The sequence below is a fragment of the Grampus griseus genome, assembly GCF_964374135.1.
Source record: "Grampus griseus genome assembly, chromosome: 17".
Taxonomy (NCBI): domain Eukaryota; kingdom Metazoa; phylum Chordata; class Mammalia; order Artiodactyla; family Delphinidae; genus Grampus; species Grampus griseus.
The window spans coordinates 41,335,609-41,362,953 of NC_139011.1; the positions used below are offsets into that span (position 1 = coordinate 41,335,609).

The 27,345-nt window shown below is 39.3% G+C and overlaps 1 protein-coding gene across 5 annotated transcripts in view; it reads right to left on the reverse strand.

Annotated features, from left to right (window-relative positions):
- Window positions 1-27,345, reverse strand: part of ESRP1 (epithelial splicing regulatory protein 1) — a gene marked incomplete at both ends in the record, with an annotated part of 55,540 nt that overhangs the window by 20,241 nt on the left and 7,954 nt on the right. For 2 of the 5 annotated variants that reach the window (XM_082674712.1, XM_082674711.1), the window contains 9 exons: window positions 5,121-5,289; window positions 8,386-8,572; window positions 10,824-11,042; window positions 14,434-14,735; window positions 16,664-16,706; window positions 16,816-16,948; window positions 17,068-17,178; window positions 18,439-18,493; window positions 18,638-18,736. In XM_082674712.1, coding sequence (XP_082530838.1) covers window positions 5,121-5,289; window positions 8,386-8,572; window positions 10,824-11,042; window positions 14,434-14,735; window positions 16,664-16,706; window positions 16,816-16,948; window positions 17,068-17,178; window positions 18,439-18,493; window positions 18,638-18,736 — 1,318 coding nt within the window. Of the gene's footprint in view, window positions 1-3,624; window positions 3,678-5,120; window positions 5,290-8,373; window positions 8,573-10,823; window positions 11,043-14,433; window positions 14,736-16,663; window positions 16,707-16,815; window positions 16,949-17,067; window positions 17,179-18,438; window positions 18,494-18,637; window positions 18,737-27,345 lie in introns of all 5 variants that reach the window. The other 3 variants (XM_082674708.1, XM_082674710.1, XM_082674709.1) reach the window with 3 other exon arrangements.

The window sequence follows — 27,345 nt, forward strand, 5'->3', positions numbered from 1 at the left end:
AATTGCCCACAGCAGTTCCTGCTTACATCATTTAGCCATGTCATTCAAACTAAAAAAAAAAAAAGAGTTGTTCCCACCAATAAAAATTATCTGGTCCTTCTCCGTTATAACAACATTGCCTGATACTGCGTTAATATTGCATTGTTACAATGTTCTAGTATAATTTCACTGCATGCTGAGTTCCAGTTTGCATTTGTGGCACTAAATGTTTAAGTTATAAAAAGAATTTTTTTAAAACAAGAATTCTTTCTTTTTCTTAGTCCTATCAGAAAGCTTTTGGGACTTCCCTGGTGGTCCAGTGGTAAAGAATCCACCTTTCAATGCAGGGGATGCAAGTTCGATCCCTGGTCAGGGAACTAAGATCCCACATGCGGCGGGGCAGCTAAGCCCGCGTGCCACAACTACTGGGCTCCCGCGCCTCAAAGAGAGAGCCTGCATGCCACAAACTACAGAGCCCATGTGCTCTGGAGCCTGTCCTGCAACGAAAGATCCCACATGCATCAAGGAAGACCCTGCATTCTGCAACTAAGATCTGATGCAGCCAAAAATAAATAAATAAAATATATACTAAAAAAAAGAAAGCTTTCAATGAGTAAATTAGAAAGTAAGTTTAACTTTACATTTGGTTGTCAAATGTTACCACTGCGAGAAACTAGTTAAAGTGTATATGGGATGCCTCTGTACTGTTTGTTACAACCTTGTGAACCTATATTTATCTCAATAACAAAAGGAAACTGGAATAAGAAAGCCAAGTGTTCAAAATAGGAAATGCATGCATCTCTCAGAGGCTTGGTATTCTTTTTGGCTCAGGTGCAAAGAATTTCAGAATAGAATACAAGAACACCACACAACAAACCAAGCATTGCAGCATGCCTCAATATTACTAAATATACGTATTCATTGCTTGGGTAGAAAGAATGATTGTACAAATAATGGTTATCTGAAAAAATAAAAGTCCCCTCCCACACCTCCCAAACCTTTCTCATGGGTATGCAAATAAAGCATCAATCATTAAAAATGTCAAACATCCCTTGCCCTCTCTTTTGGTTCAAGGTGATATGTTATTATTTATAACATATAAAAGACATTTATGTTAATCCATCTTTCTTTAAATCACACGACATTTCTTTGAAGACTCAGCATGTTTCTTACGTGTGCTACAGCTTTGATGCAAAAGAGAATATTCTTTTCTAAGAAAAATGAGAGGTCAGAACAAAAGGTAGGACTTTATGTAATGGGAGAGACAAGGTGTGAAAACAGAGTTCTGAGTAATAAGCAGGGTGGGCATGAACAGATAGTCCCTTCTCATTCTTTTGTACCCTGGGCTAAGCTCTGGGATACTGGGTAACCGAAATCTTCTTCCAAGAGGTGAAAGGAAAAACCAATGTTCATAATCAGAAAATAGAACCACTTGCTTTAATTTCACTTGCTCTTCAAGATGCTGTCATTACAGCCACACATTTAAACTGCTAAAAACTCATTTAACAATAAACAAAAAGAAAGCAATTCACTGGTTCACTGTTTTCTCCTTAAATGTTCCTCAAGTAATCCAAATCATTATGATGAAATACCCATCATAGGTTCTATCTCCAAATATACCAAGTTAGAGGAAATAAAATAAGAACAAATGCCTGCTAGCTGAAGGAGCCCTTTGAAGTCACTGACCTTGCACAGGGATGAACTCTGTCAGCTACTCTACACCAGAAAGGGTCCATATTTTATTAAACCTAATATTCCCAGTATGTCACACACAGAGGTACTAAATTATAGTTTGCCCAGATAAATTCAAAGTTAAAAACAGTAAAACCAGTTACTTTTTTTGAGGGGCATACTTTTAAAAGTCTGCAAAATGTTAGCATATTGATGTTTTAAAGTAATGAACATGTTGCATAATCTGAAGTCAAACGGACATATTTCATTTAAAAAGTGGATAACACATTTTAAATCAACTATACTCCAATAATTTTTTTTTTTTTTTTTTTTTTTTTTGCGGTACTCTGGACTCTCACTGCTGTGGCCTCTCCCGTTGCGGAGCACAGGCTCCAGAAGCACAGGCTTAGCGGCCATGGCTCACGGGCCCAGCCACTCCGCATCACGCGGGATCTTCCCAGACCGGGGCACGAACCCGTGTCCCCTGCATCAGCAGGCGGACTCTCAACCACTGCGCCACCAGGGAAGCCCAATAAAAATTTTTTAAAAATTAAAAAAAAAAAGTGGAGGGACAATATTGTGTAATAAACCATAATGGAAAAGAATATATAACTGAATCACTTTGCTGTACAGCAGAAATTAACACAATACTGTAAATCAATATACTTCAATGAAATATAAAAAAAAAAATGGAGGGAATTTTTTTTTTTTTTATTTAAAAAGAGACAAACTCCAGAGCTTCTGATTTAATATCTTGTTTTAGCCTAAGTATGCTATCTCACACTTTCCTACGTATCAGAGAATAGGCCAAAATATACTTAAACATTTACATCACAGAGCCTCAAATGCCTTACAGTCATGTGATGTTAGAAATTAATGGCTTTCTCCCAAAACTGTAAAATATTTTATCGTTTTTGGAATTTGCTTTTTAAATTATTACAGATTTTAAGTATGGTTAACAGCACATCCCCATGTTTGAACACTTTGTGTCAGTAATTTCACTAGAATTAGGGAAATGTGAATTGAAAGTGAACCATACTAGGAGTTATTTGGAAATATTAATTTAAATATAACATACATGACTTTTGATTTAAAAATCCCACTCCTGTGAAACTGTTCTACAGAAATAGAAGTATTTAAAGATCAATACGAGTTTAACAGAAAAATAAAATTAAATGTCTATAAAAATAAAGGAATTGTTAAATTATGATATATTTTCATTCTTGGGATATCATATGGAAGTTACAAGAGTGAGATAAATATACAGATATTCCTTAGGGAAGAAGTCAATGACATACTGGCAAGTTAAAACAAACAAACAGACAAAACAAAACAGTGGGCAGTATGTTAGTGCGCCACATTATTTACAAGCACACAGATACGTGTATGTTATCAAACTGATAGCAGTGGTTACTTTTGGACTTGGTGTTGTGTAGAATGGGAGTCTACTTTTACTCACTACGTCTATCCTCTTAGACTTAATAATGAGGACATTACAAACTTTAAAACCACTAGTAGAAAAAAAAAAAAACCACTAGTAGAAAAAAATTAACATATAAGCAGGGGCCCAAAATTACAGGAGCTATTAAGCCATAAATGTCAGTTCCGCTTGCCTTTGGGGCTTCAATTCAAGACTCAAGTTCCCATCTCACTATGATGGAAAACTCTTTCTAAGAGATTCCTTCTTTTAACAGTGTCCAGATAGCAAGGCAATGGTGGAATTGGATACTTTGCAAGTGTATTATAGGCACAAGAAATTGCACCAGGCATCCAGTGGCATAACGCATTCCACTCCTGACATTCTGATGGTGTCAGACAAGAAGACAGAGATCTTTCTTATAACCAGAGCCACTACCAGCAAGTGACTGTCACAGGGTCTAGAGAAGGTGACAGATTGGGATTGGGCTGGGTGTCTGACAGTACTCAACCATGAGCAGTTAACAATTACTCATGCTTCTGAGACCTTTTTCAAGCTTTCAAAAGATGGCCAGCTGATGATTATCATGGCTTTCTCCCTATTCTTCTTCCCCAGGAGAATAAAGAACATTTTCAAAAAACAAAACAAAACAAACAAGAAGAATATTTTCAATAGCATTAATGAATGTTTTTAAAATTTCTAAAAAAATTAAACAAATTTAATAATAGTGGCTACCAGCTTCACTGCTACCAAGATTCCAAAGTTCTTGCTCACTATTGGGAAACTGCAGATGGAGAGAGAATAAAAAATACAGTGTGACAGGGAATCCCCTGGCGGTCCAGTGGTTAGGACCTTGCACCTCCACTGCAGGGAGCCTGGGTTCGATCCCTGGTCGGGGAAGTAAGATCCTGCAAGTCACGAAGCAAGGCCAAAAAAACAAATAAACAACAAAAAAAACCACACAGAGATCAGATAGGTAAGTTCCAGGCCACTTATCAAAAACCTCACATACACATTGGTGGATGTACTCAAAACATTTATTTTAAATAGCTTGAGAAGGAAAAAACAAGGCCTGGTATACTTTAAAAAGTTTTTGAGCAATATTGCTTGTGCCAAAGTAAAATTTTATTTTAATAAAGTGAACTGGTTAGTAGCTAAACAAAGACTTTTTTTTTTGGCTTTGCAGCATGTGGGATCTTCCCCAACCAGGGATCGAACCTGGGCCCCCTCCAGTGGAGGTGCGGAGTCCTAATCAATGGACCGCCAGGGAAGTCCAAACAAAGACTTTAAAAAAAAAAATTTTTTTTTTTTGAAAAGAAAATTGAGAACGAGAGGTTATTATATATACAAGTTAGAATCACAGGCAATCAGACCTGGGAGGGACTCCAAAAGCGTGGCTGATCTCATCATTTTGTAACAACCAGAAAGGTCAAGTGAATTGCCTCAGGTAGAAGAACAGATGAGACCAAAACTCGGGTCTCCCCATTTCCAGACTGACAAATTTCTCTCCATTATATCCTGTTGCCTCCAAGAAATTGAGGATAACTAAAAATAATCAGATTTAAAATATGTTGATTCTAATAAAGTACTGCTCATTCTGGACTTGTTAGTAAAGATTTAGAGAGGAAAGAATACAAGCCCTATAAAATTTAAAACAACAGTTTTTATTTATTTTGGGTTGACATGAATTCATGGTACTTAAAAATATAATTGTCATCATCATGGATTTTCCCGTTTTGTAATTCATTCACATGATACTGCCACCCTGTTAGAATGATTACTGTGCTACTCACTAACAACCCTAAAATAGAAGGAAAAATGGAAAGTTGTATACACACGTAACCTAAAATATCATGCTGTCAATAGATGGTTAAAAAATAAACACTTTGGTTTGTCTTGAAACAACCTTCTTGGTCAGAGATATGACCAGAAACCGTTGCCGGTCATGCTAACCTTCAACGTGGCAGACAACATTCTTTTGTGAACTCAGGCAGCGGCTATTAAAGGAGTCCTTTGTTTCTGTCCCTCATTTCCACTTCCATCAGAGCCTTACCTGGGATAGTACGCTGTGTAGTTCATGAAGAGCTGGGTGCCTGCTGGGTAGTATGCTGTGGAGGGCTGCAGTGCTCGTGGATTCAAGAGCACAGAGGGCTGATAAATGGCAGCTTCAGGAGGAATAACTGCTGCGGGAGCTGGAAATGTGTAGGAGGGAGGAGACAGGCCTAAATAAGCAAAGAGAGAGACCTTGAGATATATTTGTAGTAGTTGACACATCTGCTAGCACTAAAGCTACAAGGTCGCTGTTCCATATATACATTCGAAAGAAAGAGACCAGTTCTGTATACCATCCCAAGCATCTTCCTTTTGGTTATGTAGATAACACCTAGAAGCAATCTCAAATCTCACACACTCCGTCAACCTAAACAATGGTTCTTATTCTGAAATTTGGAAAAACCAGTATCAAGTGGACTTTCAAGTCTTCGCAACCATTTCATGACACATGATTCTTTTTCCCCCACTCCTAAGTACCACAAAGTAACTCTTTGAGGAAAGAAACATGGGACAGACTGACATTTAGTGTAACTTCAAACCAAAAGCTGGGTGTTTTCCCCCTCTGAGCACTAGGCTGCTAGTCCATATTGTTACCTACTCTATAGGACAACATGAAGACAGTTATGACAAAACACTATTCACCAGGACCATGTATTATGCCAAAGCATAGACTGTGCCAGAGTAAACTGACCTAAAAGGAGTAGATTAACTCTGGATCATGTACACTTCAAGGCAACCCGGAAGATGGGTTTTTGACGCTAATCTACATCTTCAGACCAGTCTAAAAAATAAAAAAATCCAATCTGGGAGATAACCCTGAAGAAATATATGTGCAAGTCTTCCTGAGAGTCAGTTGTTTCAGATTAAATAGAAAGTAGAAAGGATGGAATTCCTTTGTCTTCTGGTTATGCAACATCTTCAAGGCCCAGTAACTCACTTAAGTCAGACCACTTGCTGGTCACTAGCTTTAATGTGTAGGATGAACACAACTCTTCAAGCCATCTGCACCCAACAGAAGAGATAACTGAGAGGTTGACTGAATTTGGAATTCCTGACTTTAATTTTCAAACCTAGAACCACCTAATATATGTTGCAAATAGCTGAAGCCCACTGGATAATTTTCACAGGAAAATCTCTACTGTCTTTTGCTCTTCTTACGAGCTTCTATATGTCTATGGAGATGAGTGAGTCAGCTGAATATGGGTACATAAACCCAAGACCTGGGAATTCCCTGGTGGCCTGGTGGTTAGGATTCCAGGGCTTTCACTGCTATGGCCCAGGTTCAACGCCTGTCAGGGAACTGAGGTCCTGGAAGCTGTGCGGCACGGCCAAAAAAAACAGACAAACAAACAAAAAAAAACCCAAGACCAACATATTGATTTCATATTCAATTTTTTGGTACCCCCTTCATACCCATCAAAAATTGCTACATGGTAGATACCTAATGTAGATAATTTAAAAATTATGATCCCTGGCCTAAAAGAGTCCACAAAAAGGACAAACAGAACAAACCGAGGCACCTAAGTCATAAAGAGATTGTCACCTAAAGCGAGTTGGCAGGAAAAAAAAAAGTCCAGTAGAACAAGCATATTAGCATGCATAAATTAGAATTCTGATTTTTTAATGAGTGAACTCTTCCACTAAATTGACAAATGGCCAAATTTTAAATAAAATTTTTAGAAAGTATTAAAAGATATGGAAATATATTTTATGTAAAAATGCATTTAGATTAAAAAAAAAATTTTTTTTTTTTTTGGCCGCGCGTTGAGCAGCATGCGGGATCTTACTTCCCCAAAGAGGGACTGAAACCGTGGCCCCTGCAGTGGAAGTGCAGAGTCTTAACCACTGGACTGCCAGGGAAATTATTACTATTTTAGGGCTTGTGAGGGGGAAAAGGGAAGAAGTAAAAATCTTACGAAGTCTGTAATGACGACTTTTCCACCAGGAAGAGAGGAGTGAAAGGATATCACAGCAAAAGAATTTGGGTTATACATGATGGAGAAATTCCCTTATCTCATAATGCTTGACAGATTATCAGTACGGGAAATTGTAAAAGTTACTGATATTATCAGTGGTTTATGGACAGGAAACCTCCAACTAAGATTACATTAAGATATCCACTTAAGCCCAATCATGAATTTTTAAAACTTGATACTCATTAATGATCAACTCTTAGATATCCACCAATAGCAAGCAGCAGATAAATGGAACATTAGCAGTTAGGCATTCCAAGGCAAATAAAGGATTAAGCCCTACTGAATGTCCTAGGAATACTACTTTATCAAATAGGTTTATTGGTGTAGATCCCTCTTTACTAGAAAATGATGTCTTAACGCTCCCCACTTTATTGGAATCAAGCACGTAATCCAGTTTACTCTCTCGGTTATCTTTGGACTGTATTCCAAGTGCTACTTTCTTTAAACATACCCAGCATGCTTCCTAACAAGGTATGTCTTACTCAAAAGTGAAAACTTGGTCAGAAAATTCAAGTTTTAAACATCAGATCCCCAAATGTTCCTTAGTCACAAACCAGAACTTGGTCTCCCGACTAAAGGGCTTATTCCTCTCAAACAGGATTCCAGATGGCGTGCACCCAGGTGCCAATGAGCAACAGCATGGCTTGATATTAAGCACTGATCCTGCGATCCAATGGTAACTTTGGCTAATTTATTTACGCATTTGTTTTTTGTTTTTTTTTTTTTTTTACTAACTTGCTCATTCCAGATATCCTGGAGAGCAAGAGGGATGCTCTTCAGGTTATCCTTCCCCCAAAATACTGCTCAAAAAAATTAAAAATGCAAAATGGGCATCAACTCGCCCTTCTTTAAAAAACACAAAACAAAAAAGCTTAATGTGTTGCAGGAAAAAAAAAAGGATCTGTCCATACTTATTTTACCTTTAAATGTTATGTATTTAATATGTAATATTTATTACGTATTAAAATATCTACATAGCCAGGTTGTCTCCCAGAGTCAGTGCTTATCTTGAGCACACTAAGCTTCAGAAATCAAGTGCTTATCACTGGAAAAGCAAGAATATAATTTGAAAGGAGGTATTTGTAGAATCTCTAATTATGGGTGTCCACAACCAAGGTCTTAAATGATTACCAGATACTACCGATTTCAGATGGGAAAGACTTATGTAACCACCTCACCTGCCTTAGAAAGAACCAGGGGCACAGAAAGTTATGAAAGCAGCTTAAGCACCTACCAGCATATAGCGTAGAATAGCGCCAAGACCCAAGAAAAACTTACATGGTAACTTACATGGCGGTGGGGATAAGCCATTTCGATTTAAAGTGCCCCCCATTAACACAAAGTTCATCTCCTCAGCTGAACACTGAAAGACTTCAACATATCTGTCCTTCATGGTTTTTTTATGACACTTCTGTGCAGCCATAAATGCTCTGTCCGCAGACTTCATCTGGATAAAGGCATCTCCTGATGGGCGTCCCTGAGCACGTGGGGGAAGAATAAAAACAAAAGGAGACTGTCTCCTTCAACAAGGAAGTGGTTGCTTACAAAACATGCACAGTGACAATCACCCATAGTACAGACATTTTAGCCATAACATCTGGGTGACAGTAATGATCTACTGAAATCAGACTTATGTTTCATCACCTAATCAACAGAATTGCCCACAAAACCTTGAAGAAATAGTTTTGAGAGCTCATAGCTGAATGTGATCCTTTTTGATTTTTATCGATTAGAATTAGATTCATGGACTTTGAAAACGTCTCCTTGTGACTGCAGTTTCAAAGCAGAGGCTTGTATACTGGGTTTTTCCTTTCTGAAAAGTCCGATTAAATCTTACTCAATTGAGAAAAGCTAGTAACAGAACCAGTATTAGAGCTTTATGCATCCTCCTACATGAAACTGAACAAACCACTGCTCTCTTTTGTCTTTCAAGTCTGTCTCTCACTGACCTGCAACATCTCTTCCCCTTCTCCCTGAAGCCTAGATTGGAATGTGGCTTGTGGTAGGGAAGGAGGAGAGGAATTGGGAGTTGCAAAGCACAGTGAAGGGTGGTGAGAGCTGTTATCATCAGCATTGCTTGGGAGCCCTTCTCTCACCTCTTCCCTTGCATCTCTGTTTTAAACCTTGGCCGACAGATGTTTATAGACATTTCCTCTGTTACTAATAGCTTGCTAAAAATCCTATTTAAAACAAAGCTGGTAGATGTCTGCTCCACAGAACCAGAATGCCTTAGTTTTCTTTAGCATAGACATTTTATGGGAGAGAAAAAAGGCACAACCAGCTTATAAGACTCCTTTTTTATTTTATGGATTTCTTTAAAGTCTCTAAGGGACTAGTTATTGCAAATTATTACCATGCAAGTTACCATAAGAGTTACCATACCAGGGAAGTTAAGGACACCAGGGAAACCCAGTCCAAGATGGAAAACTAACATCTTCGAGGCAGCTAAGAGCTTGTCCATCATCAAAGAAGCATTTCTCCCAAGTGTAGTCAAACAGGTCCCAGGGTCAATGAGAGGCAAATCTGTCTACTGTTGTTAATCATAGAGTAATAGTAGCCCCTAGGTTATTAGAAGTGGTGACTCAGAGAGAACCCAAACAATTCCCTGGTGATGCTGAACTGCGGGGAATTTTATCCAAAACGAATCCCATCAGTGAAGCATGCCGAGAGGACTCCTAGTCAGATAAAATGCTGCAAAGCTTCATACTGACGTGAGAGTTAGAATGAGCATGTGCTGGTGTGGAACACCAAACAGAGGCTCAATGTTTTCTGATTCCTTGTACCCAGTGGCATGCACTTTCCAGTGAGACAGGATTATGGTTATGAATGTGACCAAATCATCACATGAAAAGAGAAAGTGGGAAACTAGCAGTTTAGAAAAAATTGGTGTTTTTAATACAAACCTATATTCAGACTACGATGCACAGAAAACATCTTATTTTCAAAAATTGATACAACTTCGCTTTTAATAAAGAGTTCCAACATTTTAATTAGAACTACGTGCTTTATGGGTTTTTAAAGTTCTGTCCTGCTTATGATGGCACAAAATACTGGCAAATTGCCCAGCAACTAATATAATTAATTTTATTTAAAAAATGAGAGACACCAAGCCAGGAACTACTTTTAATATGCTTAGAATATATATTGCATACTATAAGAAGCTGATCAGATTTTGATAGAGGATTCTCAACAATTAATTCACTAACACATCTGAGCGCCTTTTAAGATCACACAGTGTTCTAGGTGGTATAGGTACAAGTTATTTTGGAGTTTGTACTCTACTGAATGTAATTTGGTATCTACTATATATATGTGAAATAAAATAAGTCATTTCTAAACAGTCTATGGATACAAAATACTTGGGAGCACAGACATGCTCATTGGTTTATATACTGTCTATGATTGCTTTCACACTACAGCAGCAGAGCTGCAGACTTCAGTAACTGCAACAGTAAAATGTTGTATTAGACTGGTAATGTATTTGTCTCCTACCCGATGCTATTGATAATTCGATGTATATATGTGATGATGGAATCAGAGCTGAATTTGAATTACCATACCAATGATAGCATTCTTTCCCGAGTTCATCTTAAAGACCCCTTGCATTTATAGTTAAATCTTTCCTTTAAGACTTACTATACAACTGATGAACATTTGTTACCTTTTTATTGGAAGGGTGTATTTAATAAGAATAAGCAAATCAGTTTTCCAGTAAGTGACTTTCTTACCTGGTGATTCAATACCATGTGGACCCCATGAGTCCGAATATCGGTGGAAAATTCCCCCAGAAAGTCCAGGATATCCTCAATTGTGGCTGCATAGGGAAGACCTCGAAGGCGTATACAGTCTCTAATGTTTGTAGGGGGCACAAATTGCTGAGGTAGTACTGGAATAATGGGAGGGGTTGGAAGTGGAATGAGAGGGGCCGAGGAGAATCGATTCAGCACCTGTACTCAAAGCAAAATAGAAGTGGTTTAGAGCCCTGCTACTCCAATGTTGTCTGCAGACCAGTGCTGACATCCCTGGAGAACTGCTAGAAATGCATAATCTCAGCTCCACCCTGACCTAGTCTATATGAATCTGCAGTTTAACAAGATCCCCAGGTGATCCACAAGCATGTTAAAATTTGAGAAGCACTCGTGGAGAAAGTTGTTCATGCTTTTCAGCTGGGAAAGCATGATACCAACTTTTGTGAGATGCCTGCTGAGGTATACACCACACACAACACAATGCACTTAGATTAAGGACTTATCCACCTGGACAAATGTCTCACTATCTGCCTTAAGACAATCTGTTGCTTTTATAAGAATCGGGACATACTGTTAAAATGTGGACTTATGTACAACCTATTAGATTTCATTTCACTAGTGTTTCTCTCAATATTGTCTTCACATTCCACCTCCAAACCCAAGAAATATACAGAAAATGACCCAGCAAAGTAACGACAGTCAAACAGTGACTGTATTATATTAAAATATGTCACATTTATAATGATGTACAAAGCAGAAGGCAGAATGGCTGGGTAATGTAAACCTGAAAAAAATCAATTAGTGAAAATAAAAATAATCATGTGAATTTGAGACAGTGGCAAAACAGCGGATCTTGAATATATATATATATATATATATATGTGTGTATATATATATATTTTTAAATTTTTTGGCCACACTGCACAGCATGTGGGATCTTAATTCCCCAACCCGTGCCTCCCTGCACTGGAAGGCGGAGTCTTAACCACTGGACAGCCGGGGAAGTCCCTTGACTACCTTTTAAATTCATGGAATCCTGCTATCTTGAGAATGGATGCCAGGTCAGGTACATTTTGGAGAAAGAACTGCTCCCAGGCAAAACTCACGTTACAAGGTTGTTGTCTACTTTTGTCTTAGTTTAGAATGTGCCTACTAGTTGATAATACGAGGAGGTCCTCGTGCAAATGCCGTGTGTGGCATCCCCAGGATTTCTGAACCATTTACCACTGCAGCCTTTATCAGCTCATAACTAAAAATATAAGACAATCAATGAACTCCCCCCAAATTGCCCTAATTTCCTCACTCACAGCCTGTCCAGTTGCTATCTGAATAAGAGGTGACAACAATCAAAGCGTAAACACAACACAGCCAAAGAGAAAGCGAGACTTTAAGAAACTATGCGAACAATTCAGACACAGTACAAACATTAGGGGGGAGAACACGAATAGAAAATAAATGTTATAAACAAACTTGGGACAGGAAATGGTCTAGCACCTACAGTGCCTGCCAAATAGGAGATCAGTAAAACGTTATTGAATGAAGTGATTATTATTAATGAAAAGAAGACAGTGCAAAGTCTATGACTACTTCAACACTTATTAAATAAATTATTAGAGATGGGAGGCTGGAAAGCGAAAGTTCACCCACGCTCAAAACCACCTATGGCTGAGTCAAACAGAGAAAGCATACTCTACAACCAAACCAATTAAGGTACAGTAGCCAAGGCTCTGTATGATTCTAGGGCATGATTTCCATGAAACTGTTCTTCGAATTAAAGATCTAAAATAAAAATCTCATTTTTCCCCTTTAGTTTGGGGTGTTTGAAGTCTAAAGCATGCTCAGCATACTTTAGAGATTCAGAATTTATGATACTCATTTTCAACAAAGTACAGAATTGTTTAAACTACAAGAATGCTCATAGCTTAGGGTTCAAGAATACCAGTACAGGGACTTCCCTGGTGGTCCAGTGGTAAAGAATCCGCCTTCCAATGCAGGAGACATGGGTTCGATCCCTGGTCAGGGAACTAAGATCCCACATGCCGCAGGGCAACTAAGCTTGTGCGCCGCAACTACTGAGCCCGTGTGCCACAAAATTCAGAGCCCACACACTCTGGAGCCTGCACGCCATAACTAGAGAGAGAAAACCTGCAAGCCACAACTACAGAGAAGCCTAAGCACTGCAACGAAGAACCGGCGAGCCACAACGAAGATCCCGCAAGCCGCAATGAAGGCCCGACGCAGCCAAAAAAAAAAAGAAAAGAAAAAGAAATAAGAGTCAGTGTCTGAACTGCTTGCAAAAAAGACCAAAGGAATCATTGAAATGACTATGTTCTACCATGGAGCCAAGTAAAATAAGTTGAAGAGCCATGTGAAACAGTCTATAGGATCTCAGGTGCAAAGGTAATACTAACTGACCCTTGAAGAGAAATGTTCAGCTGGTAAGTCAAGAAGAATAGCTGAAAGGCTTGAGACCCTACAGATGGTTTTATGCTTGGATCTTAGTGTGTTTTCAGGAGCTGACTGTCCCATCTGTGCCTCAAAAACAGCGCTGAATTCTGAAAGGTAGTAACAGGACAAAAGGACAATTTGCACTGTCACCAGCAATATGGAACTGATCAAGTCTTTTGGGAAATAAATTTGGCAAGACAGTAAAGCCTTAAAAGCTCACACCCTAGATCCAGTTCTAAAGAAATCAATGAGAAATTGACAGATAGGGACTTCCCTGGTGGCGTAGTGGTTAAGAATCCGCCTGCTAATGCAGGGGACACGGTTTGATCCCTGGTCTGGGAAGATGCCACATGCCGCGGAGCAACTAAGCCCGTGCACCACAACTACTGAGCCTGCTCTCTAGAGCCCGCGAGCCACAACTAATGAAGTCTGCGCACCTAGAGCCCGTGCTCCGCAATAAGAAAATCCACTCCAATGAGAGGCCCCGCGCACTGCAATGAAGAGTAGCCCCCACTCGCCGGAACTAGAGAAAGCCCGCGCACAGCAACGAAGACCAACGCAGCCAAAAATAAAAATCAATTAATTAAAAAAAGAAGAAATTGACAGATAAGCATGTTTACCTAGAAATTTCTTCTGATAGAAAAAAACCCAACCCAAATGTACAATAGAATTAATAATTATATGCCCCTGTGAAACACAGTATTAACCTAAAGATTAAAATTTTCAGACATGAGTAAACTTTTGAAACCGAATACAAAAGTATATCTACAGCAATATTCCAGTTATATAAAAACACAGTATTTTTTTGTGTGTATATTAACATAACAGTGGCTATCATTTGGTTACAGAATAGATATTTTTCATGCATTTATACTTTCTGTAATTTCCAAGTTTTATTTTAACACAATGAATAATGTATTATTTTCAGAAATAAAGAATAGGAACTATATTCAATATCTTGTAATAACTTATAATGGAAAAGAATCTGAAAAAGAATATATATATGTGTGTATAACTGAATCATTGCTGTATACCTGAAACATTGTAAATCAACTATACTTCAATTAAAGAATAAATTAATTTTTAAAAAAAGAAAGAACAGAAATAACGCAAAGCCACCAACATGCTCTTAAAAACCAACCTGCTGAACTTCAGCTGCTGTGCTCCTGAAGAGTTCAATGTATCTTTTACCCAACAAGTCCTTATGCTTCCTCAATGCGTTCTGTGCATATTCCTCACAAGCAAAGAGGACAAAAGCGTCCCCTGTTGGCCTACCATCTGGGTACGTAACAAAGAGGATGCCTTCCTTCCCCCCAGTGATGGGGCAATGCTGTCCAAAGAAGGCCACCACTTCATCAGCTGTGGCCGTGAACGGGAGCCCCCGCATGCGGACAATGACTTGGTTTTCCTTGGAGAGAAACTGGGCGACCTCATTGGATGTACCTAGGGAACACAAATATCAGGAAGCACAGGGAGGAGTGGTTAAGACATCAACTTTACCAAATTTAAAAAAGTAAAATTTTTGGCAATGTCTTTAATTCATAAGTCCCACACTCCCATATGAATTAATAACATCCCAGGAATCAGAATCCTCTTCCCATAAATTTAAAACTTTCCCCCTACCATTTTCATAAAATACCCCTGTTCATATAGGAAGGTAGCCATACAGTTACATCATGGACCAACCACCATATTCTTCTCAAGGAGAGGCAACGAGTCATGGTGGTTAAGGGCACAGGCCCTGGAACTAGAAATGTCTGGGTGCAACTGTGGCTTTACCATTTACCAAGCTATGACCTCAGCCAAGTTTAACCTCTGTATCTCAGTTTCCTCATCTGTAAAATGGGAGTAAAATTACCTACCTCATAAATTATGAGAATAAGTTATTACATAGAAAGCTCTTTAGTGATTTTTGGTATTATTTTCCTGATTACTTTTTATTAAGAAAGGTCCAAACATACTCGAGTAGAGAGAATAATGAATATACTTAGCAGCCAGTTTCAACATTTATCAACACTCTGCCAGACATAAAGCACTTTGTACAGTGCTGCAGCAAATACTCAAACACACATCCTTTACTAGTAACATTTTCCCTAAGCACAAATTCTTATCGTACTGCGCATATACCATGAAATCCCAGGCACTGATGTGGACGTTAACTTTGCCATCTGCAATGTTATCTGCCATGGAACCTCAGGACCACAGCACCTCCAAATATACTTTATCCCCAACCAATATCAAACAATGGAAACACTATTAACCTTGAAGCTCTGAATTGGGAAGCCTTGGTTTATCTCAAGAAAAAAGTGCAAGAAATATACCAGCACATTGTATAAACAGCATATTGTTACTACAAGTTTTACAGTTGCAAAGATTTTTAACAGGACTATATAATGAAGGGATATAAATGTTCTATGTATTTAAGGGGAAATCACCTTAGTATATTTCGGCAATAGGTGTCAAAAGCCCCTTAAAAGGTCCACCCACATTCTCTGAATTAGCTATCCTATTTTTAGAGATTTATCCTAATGAGTGGCACATACAGAGATACAAAAATATTCACTGCAACATAGAGTGAAATGGAGGTAAGCTCTAAATGCCCAATAGGATTGTTTTTTAAAAAAATTATGGTACATATAATACTGTACAGCATTTAACATTTAAGAAACTTGAGTAGCATAAGAAGATATTCATAATATACTAAAAGGAGAAAGGAAGTTAAAACAATATGAGCAGAAAAATAGGAACTTACAGAGTAGGTGCACATATAGAAAAACATCTGTTGGACAAACCACAGCTAACATTTTTTATGCATCTGTTATTTTTAGGTTTTAAAGTTATGAATCACTCAATAATTAGATAATGACTTTATCTGTTCCCACTTCTTTCTGACCGTATTACTACAAACACCATATATTCGAAAGTACTAGAAGCCAGAATGCTACCATGTTCCCGGCCACTGATGAGTAAAGGAAGTTAAGAGAAAAACTAGAAGCAGATATGCAACAATTCCAGATATTCTGATATGGCCGTTTGAAAGTAGTTTTCAGACCATTTAATTTCTTTCATGAACTACTCTTTCCCTTTGTACATGACTTTATATGACCCTTTGACCTTTGTATAGCACTATTTTTAATGGCTATTTAACTACAGTTGGTTGACTCAAGCCTTAGGGCAAGCGTTACACATTACACTGACACTACTGGATATTTCTTCCTCCTATTAAAAAAAAAAAAGTCAACTTTTATGTTTCATTGGGAATAAAATGACCCTATTTATCTACCATTCATGACCCTATTTATCTACCTTTGCTATATAAGTAAAATTTTAGATTCTTCTTATTATAGCCACATTATATAAAAGGTACTCACCGCCAGCAATTTTAAGAAAATCTTCACCTGTTGCTTTGTAAACCTAAGAAAAGAAAGGGAAATTAAATACAGTTTCTGAGCCTTCTGATGTGAACACTCATTCAAGATGCCAGGGTGGTCAGGGTGTCACATGTCAGGTTGTGAGCACATACCTCAATGTACCGGGTCCCCATGTGATGTTTGTGCCTCTGGAGTGCTAGGTCTCTGTGCTCCTCACTCACAAACCTAACCAGAGCTTCTCCGTTCCTTCGACCCTGGGCATTCAGACAAAGTGCTGCACCTCCCCTTTGAAATTAACAGAACAGAAAGCAATAGGAAAAAAAACGAACAGTGAGGAGAAAATGACAGAAAATCTATTATCCCTTTGGGATTGTTAAATAAAATAGAGATTAAGGAAAACCAACTTGGCAATATTGAGTCCTTTGAAGAATCTTGCAATATCTTGATCCGAAGACTGCCATGGCAAACCTCGTGCCCTGACTACTGTGTTGTCATCAATAAGTTCCATCTTGCTGCTGCAGATTCAAGCAAAACGTCAGGCTGCATGATTAATGCTAGGCAGTCTGACCTATTACCCCCAGAAGACAACTGGCCTATTGACACTTGAGGTATTATTTCTTTGGAGTTCAGACAGACTTGTAGTACTGCCCAACTTACCTCATAACCTCAAAAATTATGTGGGCACAGTTCAAAGTATTCTTTAGGTGGTTTACTATACAGAGGCAACTGCCCATGCCAGTTCAGCACAGCTTGCTCACCCAGCAAACCACCTATCAGCTGAGTTGCTACTTCCTTGTTCTCAAAAGAACGCAGCAACAATTCATAGGAAGTAAAGTTCTCCCAATACTCTCATGGCCTGTAAGTTCCTACAGCCGAGAAGGATGGGTTTAAATTCCTTCTCTGATCTGGCTAGTACACCAGTGGGGTTTAAATCCAGTTTGACAGCAAAACTTAAGATCCACCTAAAGCTGGTAATTAACCCACATGGGTCATGTGTGCACATGGTAAGAAGTCTGCCATTACAATATCTCCCCTATCAAACGGAGGCATCACAGAGAGCCTTTACAGAAATGCTTGGGAGTTCCCACACCTTAATGAGTCATTTCTAAATCACCTATTCTATACTTTGACACCTTCTGATGTTCTATTCCTCTCATATTTATATGTTCAGTACTCCTAGGACATTTCCTAATGAGTCACTTTCTCCACAACTAAATAGGCCTCAACATCTCTCTTATGGGCAAACATGTCAGAAGTTTCTGTTCACTTTAGGCACCAAGCAATCTCATGAAATTCACTGCAGTGATTTACAAACTTAAATAGGTCGACTTGTGATCACAAACAGAGATACCAGCATTTCATACTTCTCCCCAGTTATTTCCTTTGCTTTAAAGTAGGAGCTGATAGAACGTACTTAAAATTATCTCAGTAAAAACCTTGTGAACTCTTTTAAAGCCTATGATTTTTTCCTTTGGAAGTTTTCCAGTGAGGATGGACAGTTCAGAGAGGCTAAAATCAGAATCGCAGACACAAACAACACAAACTTATGATGGACCTAAAGTCATAGTGACTAAGGATACAAATATTTCATTAAATGTTAATCCCAACATCCAAGCTTACTTTAAAATACAATCTTCTTTAACAAATGACCTATTATTTAAAAATGGATACCCAAAAGGTTTAGTAAAGTTACTAAAATATAACAGGAGTTAAATATCACAATATGAATAAAAACACATTAAAAGGCTCAAATGGAATAGTATTCAAGTACTTACCAAGTGCCACTTTCAAATTTGTAATTTACTCTTTCTGGATCTGAAAACCTGTGATCTAGAATGAGAACATACAAGTCATCATTTTAGCTATCAGGGAGACAAAGCCGAGGGGGAGGGTGGTGGCGATTCAGAAGTATAGGAGAGGGAAAGTAGATGGGATCAGATACTAGGCCCGCATTGTTACAACACCAATACTTACTATAAGGGTCTGAAATCATTGCTAAAATTATATTTCCCATATCTTCAACTTGACAGGCTCCATACCGGGAGGCTGAACTATTCTTCTCGAAATTTAAACCTGGGAGATTAAGTTAAGGAAACATTTTGGGGAGGTAAAATGAGGTTGCTTTTACCCAAAATTAAACTCTCATGGAGCCAAGAAGCCAAGTAAAATGCATCTTGATTGACAATTCTTTGAAATCTCAGAATAGCTGCTTCCCATCAGTCTGGACTTCACCCAGGCTTCCTGAAGTGTCCAATTGCCCTATTGGGCTAAGATGGCCAAATCAATCCTGTCCTGAGGATTACCAGGAATAATAATACCGGGAATAAAATGTTTATTGAGTGGTAGCAAATGCATGAATATTGAGCACTTTAGCGTCAAACCATGAAGCGTACAACAAAGTTAACAGAATTCCTACCCTGTCTTTACAACACACACAAGGCAATGACCATGCTGACTTAAAGATACAGTTACATCCTTCAAGACCACAAGGTATTAAATGACTTTTTTAAGCCCAATGTTCAAAACACTTCAGATTACTGAAACCATGTCTGACTCCATTTTTATCCAGAACTCCCTTCTAGAAGATTTTTGGAACCCCGTAACACACCCATCTTGGATGACAGCAAATGCTTGTCCTTTTAGAGTAGATGTGTAGAAACGGTTCAAGCACTCAGAGACAACAATGGCTAATGTAGCTTTTGATTAAGTGAGTACACTGTTTGGGTAAGCCAGGAAACATGGCTTTTAAAGAAATGCATGGCTCAAGTTGGGTTTGAGGGTGCAACCAGAAGAGGTTTCCATCAAGTTTTGCCTAAGTTTAATAATGCAGTACAATGCACATAACAAATAATACTATGGGACTCTATCTTTTCTCGAGTCTAAAATGAAAACAGCCATCTGAGTGGTGGTTATTAAGATGTTTGCCTTACTTTATAAAAATGTTTCCTGACTGGTATTTTGTAAGTAGGGTAAAATGTGAAGACAAATATTAAGAAAAAGTCGGTAGGTACTATTTTACTGCAAACAAAAAGGATACAATGTAAAAACAACTCAGGGATTTCTCCCCACCAAGAATTATAGCCAATCTTCTGAATGAGTAATATTCTATTCTCAATTCAAAATTCCTTTCTATTTCATCCCCACAGCTTCCTCTTGTCTTTCTCCAGTAAAGAGACATGCTAAGCAAATTCATTTGTGTGTCATCTCTCAACCGGTTACATTTCTCTGTAATTAAATATGCTGCATGTAGAAAGGCAGCCATATGTTCCTTGGCAAATTACTTAACCCCACTAAACTTCAGCTTACCTGTAAAGCCAAAGTTGTGATAATCTTTACCTCCCTGGGCTCTTGTGAAGATTAAATGAGATAAAACAAGCCCAGGACACAACGCAGGCATTTAATACGTGATGCTCTCCCCGCTCTTCCTAGAACCCTCAGGTGATCAACTTCCATAACTTATGATAATCACACTTTAAGAGGGTCACATTTATGACTAAAAAATCTGAACTCACCAGATGCCTATTTGTAGGCTCACAGGATAATCATCAAGCTAAAATGGTGGATAATTTCTGCATTTCCCCCTGCAGTCCCGCCCTTTACATCAATCATCTAGTGATGAAATAAATGTGCTCCCCACTGAGGGATTAGAAAATCAATCCCAAGAGATGTTCAAGCAACAGAGCAATGACCACTGACTGGGGTCATTAAAATGATTTTCCTTGGGAAGCTGTACTATGAAGTATTTATTAATTCAGCACCATTTTCAAAGAACATAATGATAGGACAGAAAAACTGGAGCCAAAGGATGAAGATGCTTTAGGGAGACAACTGCCCTAAGTTTTCTGGGGAGATGGGAGGGACTTTATGGATCCTTACAGAACTAAGAAAGAAGAGCTGTGACTAGCTATAGTTTATCATGTAAACTCTGCCACCAAATGTCTGGAACCCTGCAATTCTAATAACACTTTCAGCCTTATAAGGGCGTACAATGAAGTAAAGAGAAACATATCAAAGGAATGGAGACCAATGCCATTGTATAAGCCAGTGTTTCCCAACCTCAGCATTAGTGGCACATAGGGCAGATAATTTTTTGTTGGGGGGGTGGGGCAGTGTCCTGTGTACTATAGGATTTTTAGTAGCATGCTGACCTCTACCTACCTCCAGTAATAACAATTACAAATGTCTCCAGGGCTTCCCTAGTGGTGCAGTGGTTCAGAGTCCGCCTGCCGATGCAGGGGACACGGGTTCGTGCCCCGGTCCGGGAAGATCCCACATGCCGCGGAGTGGCTGGGCCGGTGAGCCATGGCCGCTGAGCCTGCGCGTCCGGAGCCTGTGCTCCGCAACGGGAGAGGCCACAACAGTGAGAGGCCCGCATACAGCAAAAAACAAACAAACAAACAAAAACAAAACAAAACAAAAAATATGTCTCCAGACATTGTCAAATGTCCCCAGGTGGGTAAAACCCAGCCCAGGTTGAGAACCGCAGGTATAAGCCAACATCTCCCAAGAGTAGCAACTTAACCCCTTGCCATCTATTGATTCAGAGACAACTTTTACATGTAGGAGACCATTACTAGATAGAAATTTTGAAGAAATCTGACCAAGGAAACACTGCATAAGGACCAACCTGATGCTGTGGCAAAACCCCTATCAGCAGAGACAAACACACACACACACACACACACACACACACACACTCACGCAAGCACGCACTCCCTACACCGTAAGGAACATGGATGAAAACACAGCAAGAGTCAACCCTTGATCCTCACCCTATTTTTGTGCAGCCCAGAGAAAAGTACGGCTTTTACATTTTTTAAAAGATTGTAAAGAAAGAATGAGCAGAGACTGTACGTGGCCTGCAAAAAAACTAAAACATTGACGCTTTAGCCCTTTACTGAAAAAGTTTGCTCACTTCTGACCTAGAGGAATGAAAATTGCCGAAAACAGAGAATGCCACAGGAACATTTGCCACATCGTAACTTTCTATCCCAAAACAGAATCTTGGGGAAAAATTAAGCTTTGAAGGAACTGGAAACTATATTCAATTCAAACAAGTTTTTTCTCCTCTATCAATGACAAGAGACATAAACTTTCTCACCTTTGCTCAGGTAACTCCCCTATAAAACCCTCTTATCTTCTTAATCCCTTAACCAAATTAGACCATGGATCACTCCCACTCAGCACCAAAGTCTTCCCTAACTGCTCTAGGTCACAACCAGCAAGTTAAGAGTTCATTAGATACTATTCCTATAAAATATTACTCTCTTCAACTGTATTATGCATTTCCTGAGCACAGGTCCGCTTTCCTCTGATCTCTTTCCATCTACCACAGCACCTATTACTTCTAAGACTCTACTGACATAATGATGGCATTTACTACACACCATTTTGTGCCAAACACTGTCTATTTCCTCCTATTTTTGCAGTAGCCCTGCCAGGTAGATAACAATAAAACCAAACAAATGAAACTAGGATTGAGAGAAGTTCTGTAACTCATTCAAGTTTCCCAGCTCTGATTTGACAATGTGTCTGCAATTCCCTGCACCAAGATAAGAAGTTTTGCTTAATTTGTTTTGTTTTGAGCAATAGTTTGTGAGAAGCTTTCTAAATGTATGATATGAAAGCCAAGTGAAAAAGCAACAACGTAAAGTATCCTGTCTCTGTAGAATAGATTTGCAGCTGAAGATTTTACTGAAGTCTACTTTTTAAATTAAGAATACGTTCTAGACATTTGGCTAACTTGGTCCCACGTAACACGTCCCAACATGTTTCCCTTCAAGTCATCACACACCAGGAAGATCAGCAGCTCTAAGCTCCCAGCAACTTTTAAAAGTCACCCAACCTCCTGCATGCCCAAACCACCCACCCACTCACACCACTGTCTTCAGAAGGTTCATTCAGTTTTTCATAATTCTTACCAGAATGTAGCATGAACAATAAATAAACGGGAGTGAGAAAAAACTTTTAGTACCAATTCTTTCTCCTATCAATTTATAATTATATATTGAATTACTTGCTGCACGTCTGATCTTGAGAGAAGGAAAGATGAGTCTGTGCCTCCTGATTTATGGTTGTCATGCAACTTAGTCATTCTGCCCTTGAGGCAGCCACAACTGCACCAACAGGCTTAGCCAGCTTTACAATGAGAAATGCCATGAGGAAACGAGGAAGAGTAAAGCCAGATATGGTGGGAACAAAATGAGCATGTCAGGATACAACTGAGCAAATTGCTGCATTTACACAGAACTTAGACAAGTCCTGAGACTTCGCCTATAGTTGAACAGAAGGAACGTTTCCTCAGTGCCACAAAGTCCATCAATATTAACTTATCCATTCAAAAGAAGTTACCTTTTCTGACTGCGGAAAATGGACACATTTGGTTTCAGAACACTCAGTTTTCCCAGGTAAATAACCTCTCTTTAAAAGTAAGTTCTTAGTTTCTATCTAAAAGAAGCATACATAGGGGGCTTCCCTGGTGGTCCAGTGGTTAAGAATCCACCTTCCAGTGCAGAGGATGCAGGTTCAATCCCTCGTTGGGGGACTAAGATCCCACATAGGGCATCTGAGCCCACACGCCGCAGGGCAACAGGGCACAGGGCAACTGAGCCCACAAGCCACAGGGCAACTGAGCCCACACGCCGCAACGACTGAGCCCTCAAGCCACAACTAGGGAGCCCGTGTGCCACAACTACTGAGCCCGCACACTCTGGAGCCCACACACCATACCTAGAGAGAAGCCTGTACACCGCAACTAGAGAAGATCCCACGTGCCACAACTAAGACCCAACGCAGCCAAAATAAATAAAAATTTTAAAATAAATAAAAATAGGGCTTCCCTGGTGGCGCAGTGGTTGAGAGTCCGCCTGCCGATGCAGGGGACATGGGTTCGTGCCCTGGTCTGGGAAGATCCCACGTGCCGCAGAGCGGCTGCGCCCGTGAGCCATGGTCGCTGAGCCTGCACGTCTGGAGCCTGTTGCTCGGCAACGGGAGAGGCCACAACAGTGAGAGGTCTGCGTACCGCAAAAATAAATGAATGAATGAATGAATGAATGAAGCACACATATAAAAATACATTGTGGAGCAATTAGTTTAAACTATGTTAAAATTGCATCCCAATTCAAAATTCCAACTCAAAGCCATTTTTCATTGCCATTAAACACCGCCCCGCCCCCCCAAGACAACAAGTTTGTTTCTTCCCGTTCTACTCTGTTTACTCTTTTATAAGAGTAACACAACTGCCCATATTGCCAGACATTTTTCATTAAAATTCCTATGCTAAAGGAACAAAGGAATAGCAAGCATAAAATGTCATGAGAAAAGTTGAAATCGTGCTCCAACTAAGAACTGAATTTCCTACAATTATGTGAAGGAAAAAACAGAAAGTGATAAATTACCCTTATAGGAGTTGTATAATTTAAAAAACAGGTTCTAGGGACTTTTGCAGCGGTCCAGTGGTTAGGACTCCATGCTTCCACTGCAGGGGGAAGGGTTTGACCCCTAGCAGGGGAACTAAGATCCCTCAAACCTGCCGCATGGCCAAATAAATAAATTAATTAATTAAATTAAATAAAAAACAGGTTCTATAAATAACCTGCTATATTTTAAAATGAGCTTTGAAAGAAGCAAATCAAGAATGCCAGTGTAGGGACTTCCCCGGTGGTGCAGTGGTTGGGAGTCCGCCTGCCAATGCAGGGTACGCGGGTTCAATCCCTGGTGCGGGAGGAGCCCACATGCCGCGGAGCAACGAAGCCCGTGTGCCACAACTGCTGAGCCTGCGCTCTAAAGCCCATGAGCCACAACCACAGCTCCTGAAGCCCACATGCCTAGAGCCTGTGCTCTGCAACAAGAGAAGCCACGGCAATGAGAAGCCCACGCACAGCAACGAAGAGTAGACCCCGCTCGCCATGGCTAGAGAAAGCCTGCATGGAGCAACGAAGACCTAACGCAGCCAAAAATAAATAAATAAATAAATATTTTTTTAAAAAAAAGAAAAAAGAATGCCAGTGTAAAAGAATGTAACTAAGAGCCAAAGCAACAAAAACTTTCTTTATATCAGTAATAAATGCTGGGGAATCTAAAATCATAGTTTTAACTCTATTCCTCAGAAGCTTACTCTTTCCAACAGGGGGAAAAACAAACAAAAAAAGCGAGATCCATCCTACCAAATATTACTTCAGGAGGTATTATTGTTAACAAAGCGCAAAACTGACAAGTCAATTATACCTTCGAAGAAATAAGGTAGAAGTAGGAACTAATGCAAAAAAAAAAAGATAAAAATTTCTACTTTAGAAAAAGACATTTATATGGCATAAATAAATTAGGAAAGGGAGACTCCATGATAATGTCTTCCAAAGTCTTCTAAAACAAAAAAACTATCCTGGAATTCCGAAACTCACATTTTAAAAGTAAATTATTTTATAATCAAAATAAACCACACAAAATTAACATAACAACTCTGAGTGCTGGCCAAGAATATACAGTATTTCTAGTCACCTAACGTATTACAGACCACATACCAGAGTATTCGCCAGTTTGGCTCACATCATACCGATGTGGTGCCAAAGATCATTTCTTCCCCCCTCTAGCCAACAAGGTCAACTACTAACCCAACTTAACCATACACTTGGTGATACTTAAAATCCCTTTCATACGCAAAAAGGTGCCAAGGAGGATTCAGCATCTGCGTCCACTTTCTAAGAGCAATGAAGGTTTTGCGACTGCAAAGGCCCAGTTCAACTAGTCATAACAAATAAGCACATAAGTGCAGAATGAACCACACTCGCACACACTATTTTTACTTATGGAGAAGCTAAACCCTGAAGCTTACCTGTACTAACATGTAGCTGATGTTTTAAAAGATCTATAACCAGTCTCAGGAAAGATTAGGAAAAAATTCTTTAGGCGTAAGATAGTTTAGATAAGGTCTTAAATTAATAAGGAAGTCCTTTCAGAGTCTTTGGCAGATGGCTTTCTTCTTTGGAGACATGCTACAACCCAGTCGACACTGGAGAGCACACAGTAGGGCAGGCAGTGGCTGAGTGGTTTCATGTACTAGCTCATTATTCCTTGCAGTAGTTATGCCCATTTTAAGATGGGAAAACTGGGGCTGAGAGGTACAGTAAATTCATCCCCAGTAAATCTGACTCCAGAGCTCGTGTTCTTAACCACTCTGCTAGTAAGGCTATTATCTCCATCTTTAATATATGGGAAAAACCTGCCCTCGTCACTGTGTCAGTAGCACGCCCACAGAAACACATATCGTATACCCCCAACAAGAAGTGGTGAAACACAAACACAGGGAAAGACACACACACCCCTACTAACACTTGGATGGGTAGACAAGAGTGGTTTAGTGATTTTTTTTTTTGCCCTGTTAATGGAAAGCTGCACTAGTGAAACGGCATATGCTTATAATATCAAACAGCACATATGGATGCAATACCCTACAACTAGATTGAAATTTTACAAAATTAACTTCCCTTTTCTCCTGAATAGTTTAGTCTCAGGAAACATAGACTATAAATTTATAAGGGAGATAATCTATTTAAACAGCCAACCCCACCCTCAGATAATCTTTATAAATTCTAGAATATTATCCCCTAGTTAACAAGCAGACTGTTTGCAGTCAGACTCAGGTTCAAATGCTGACACTTCTAACTTAAGATAAAATCTCTAAGCCTCAGTTTCCCTAGCTATGAAAAGGGGACAATACCTCCTCCACTGGGCTCTTGGGAGGCTACTGATGGGATAAATAGTGAGCACCCAGTTGATAGACAGTTCTCTTCTTTCACCTGCTCTCTGGACAAGGCCATACTTCATTTAAAATGAGTTCTTGGTAAAGGCTTGGCAAAATGAAATAAACACAACGGCAGAGGTCTTGATCAAGGAGAATAAATCAGCTCATGAGTTACAAAGCTAACAAAAAATAGGTTAAGAAACCAGGAGGAAGTAATTCCATCCAATACCGTTGGGGGAAATAGGTTTTTTTTTTAAAAAACAGATAAGTCATTATACAAATAGCTTCATAATCAAAATGTACTTTCAGCAGGGGACAACTAGCATTAATTTCCCCAAGGGACCTATGATAAATTTCCTTTAAAAAAAAATCACATGGGCCCCAATTCCTATCATCACACCCTCACCACCTCACATGATTAAGTAAAAAGCTTACAAAATGCCACCCACAGTTCACCTGCTAAATGAGGTCTTCTTTCCAGCTAGGACTGCATAACTCAAAGCAGGTAACAAAACTGCAGCTGGAATAACTCAGAGAGGATCAACTCTAACACCAGAAATGGTTTTAGAACCAACACAAGGACAAAAGAGGAACATATGTGCTAAAATAAGAACGAAGACTGCATTCAAGAAATGCCTAAACCTTTTCTTTTATCAAAGTGGTCGTACTACTTCATTTACATAGCACCCACGGTTCACAAAGCTTTCACTGGGGACTACCTGAGATGAAAGTGAGGCTTGGAGAAGGCCAGTAACTTTCCCAAGGAAGCAAAGCTGCAAATTCTTACTTGTTCCTTTCTGAGGGTTGGCAAGAGCCTCTCTCCCTCCCCCGCTGGTTACCTGGTGGAACAGGTAATCCCTCTGGAGCAAATGACTCTCCAGCTACTTGGCAAAACCATCAAGGATGCGTAATGAGTACCTTTATGTTTCCAAATCCAGTGCCA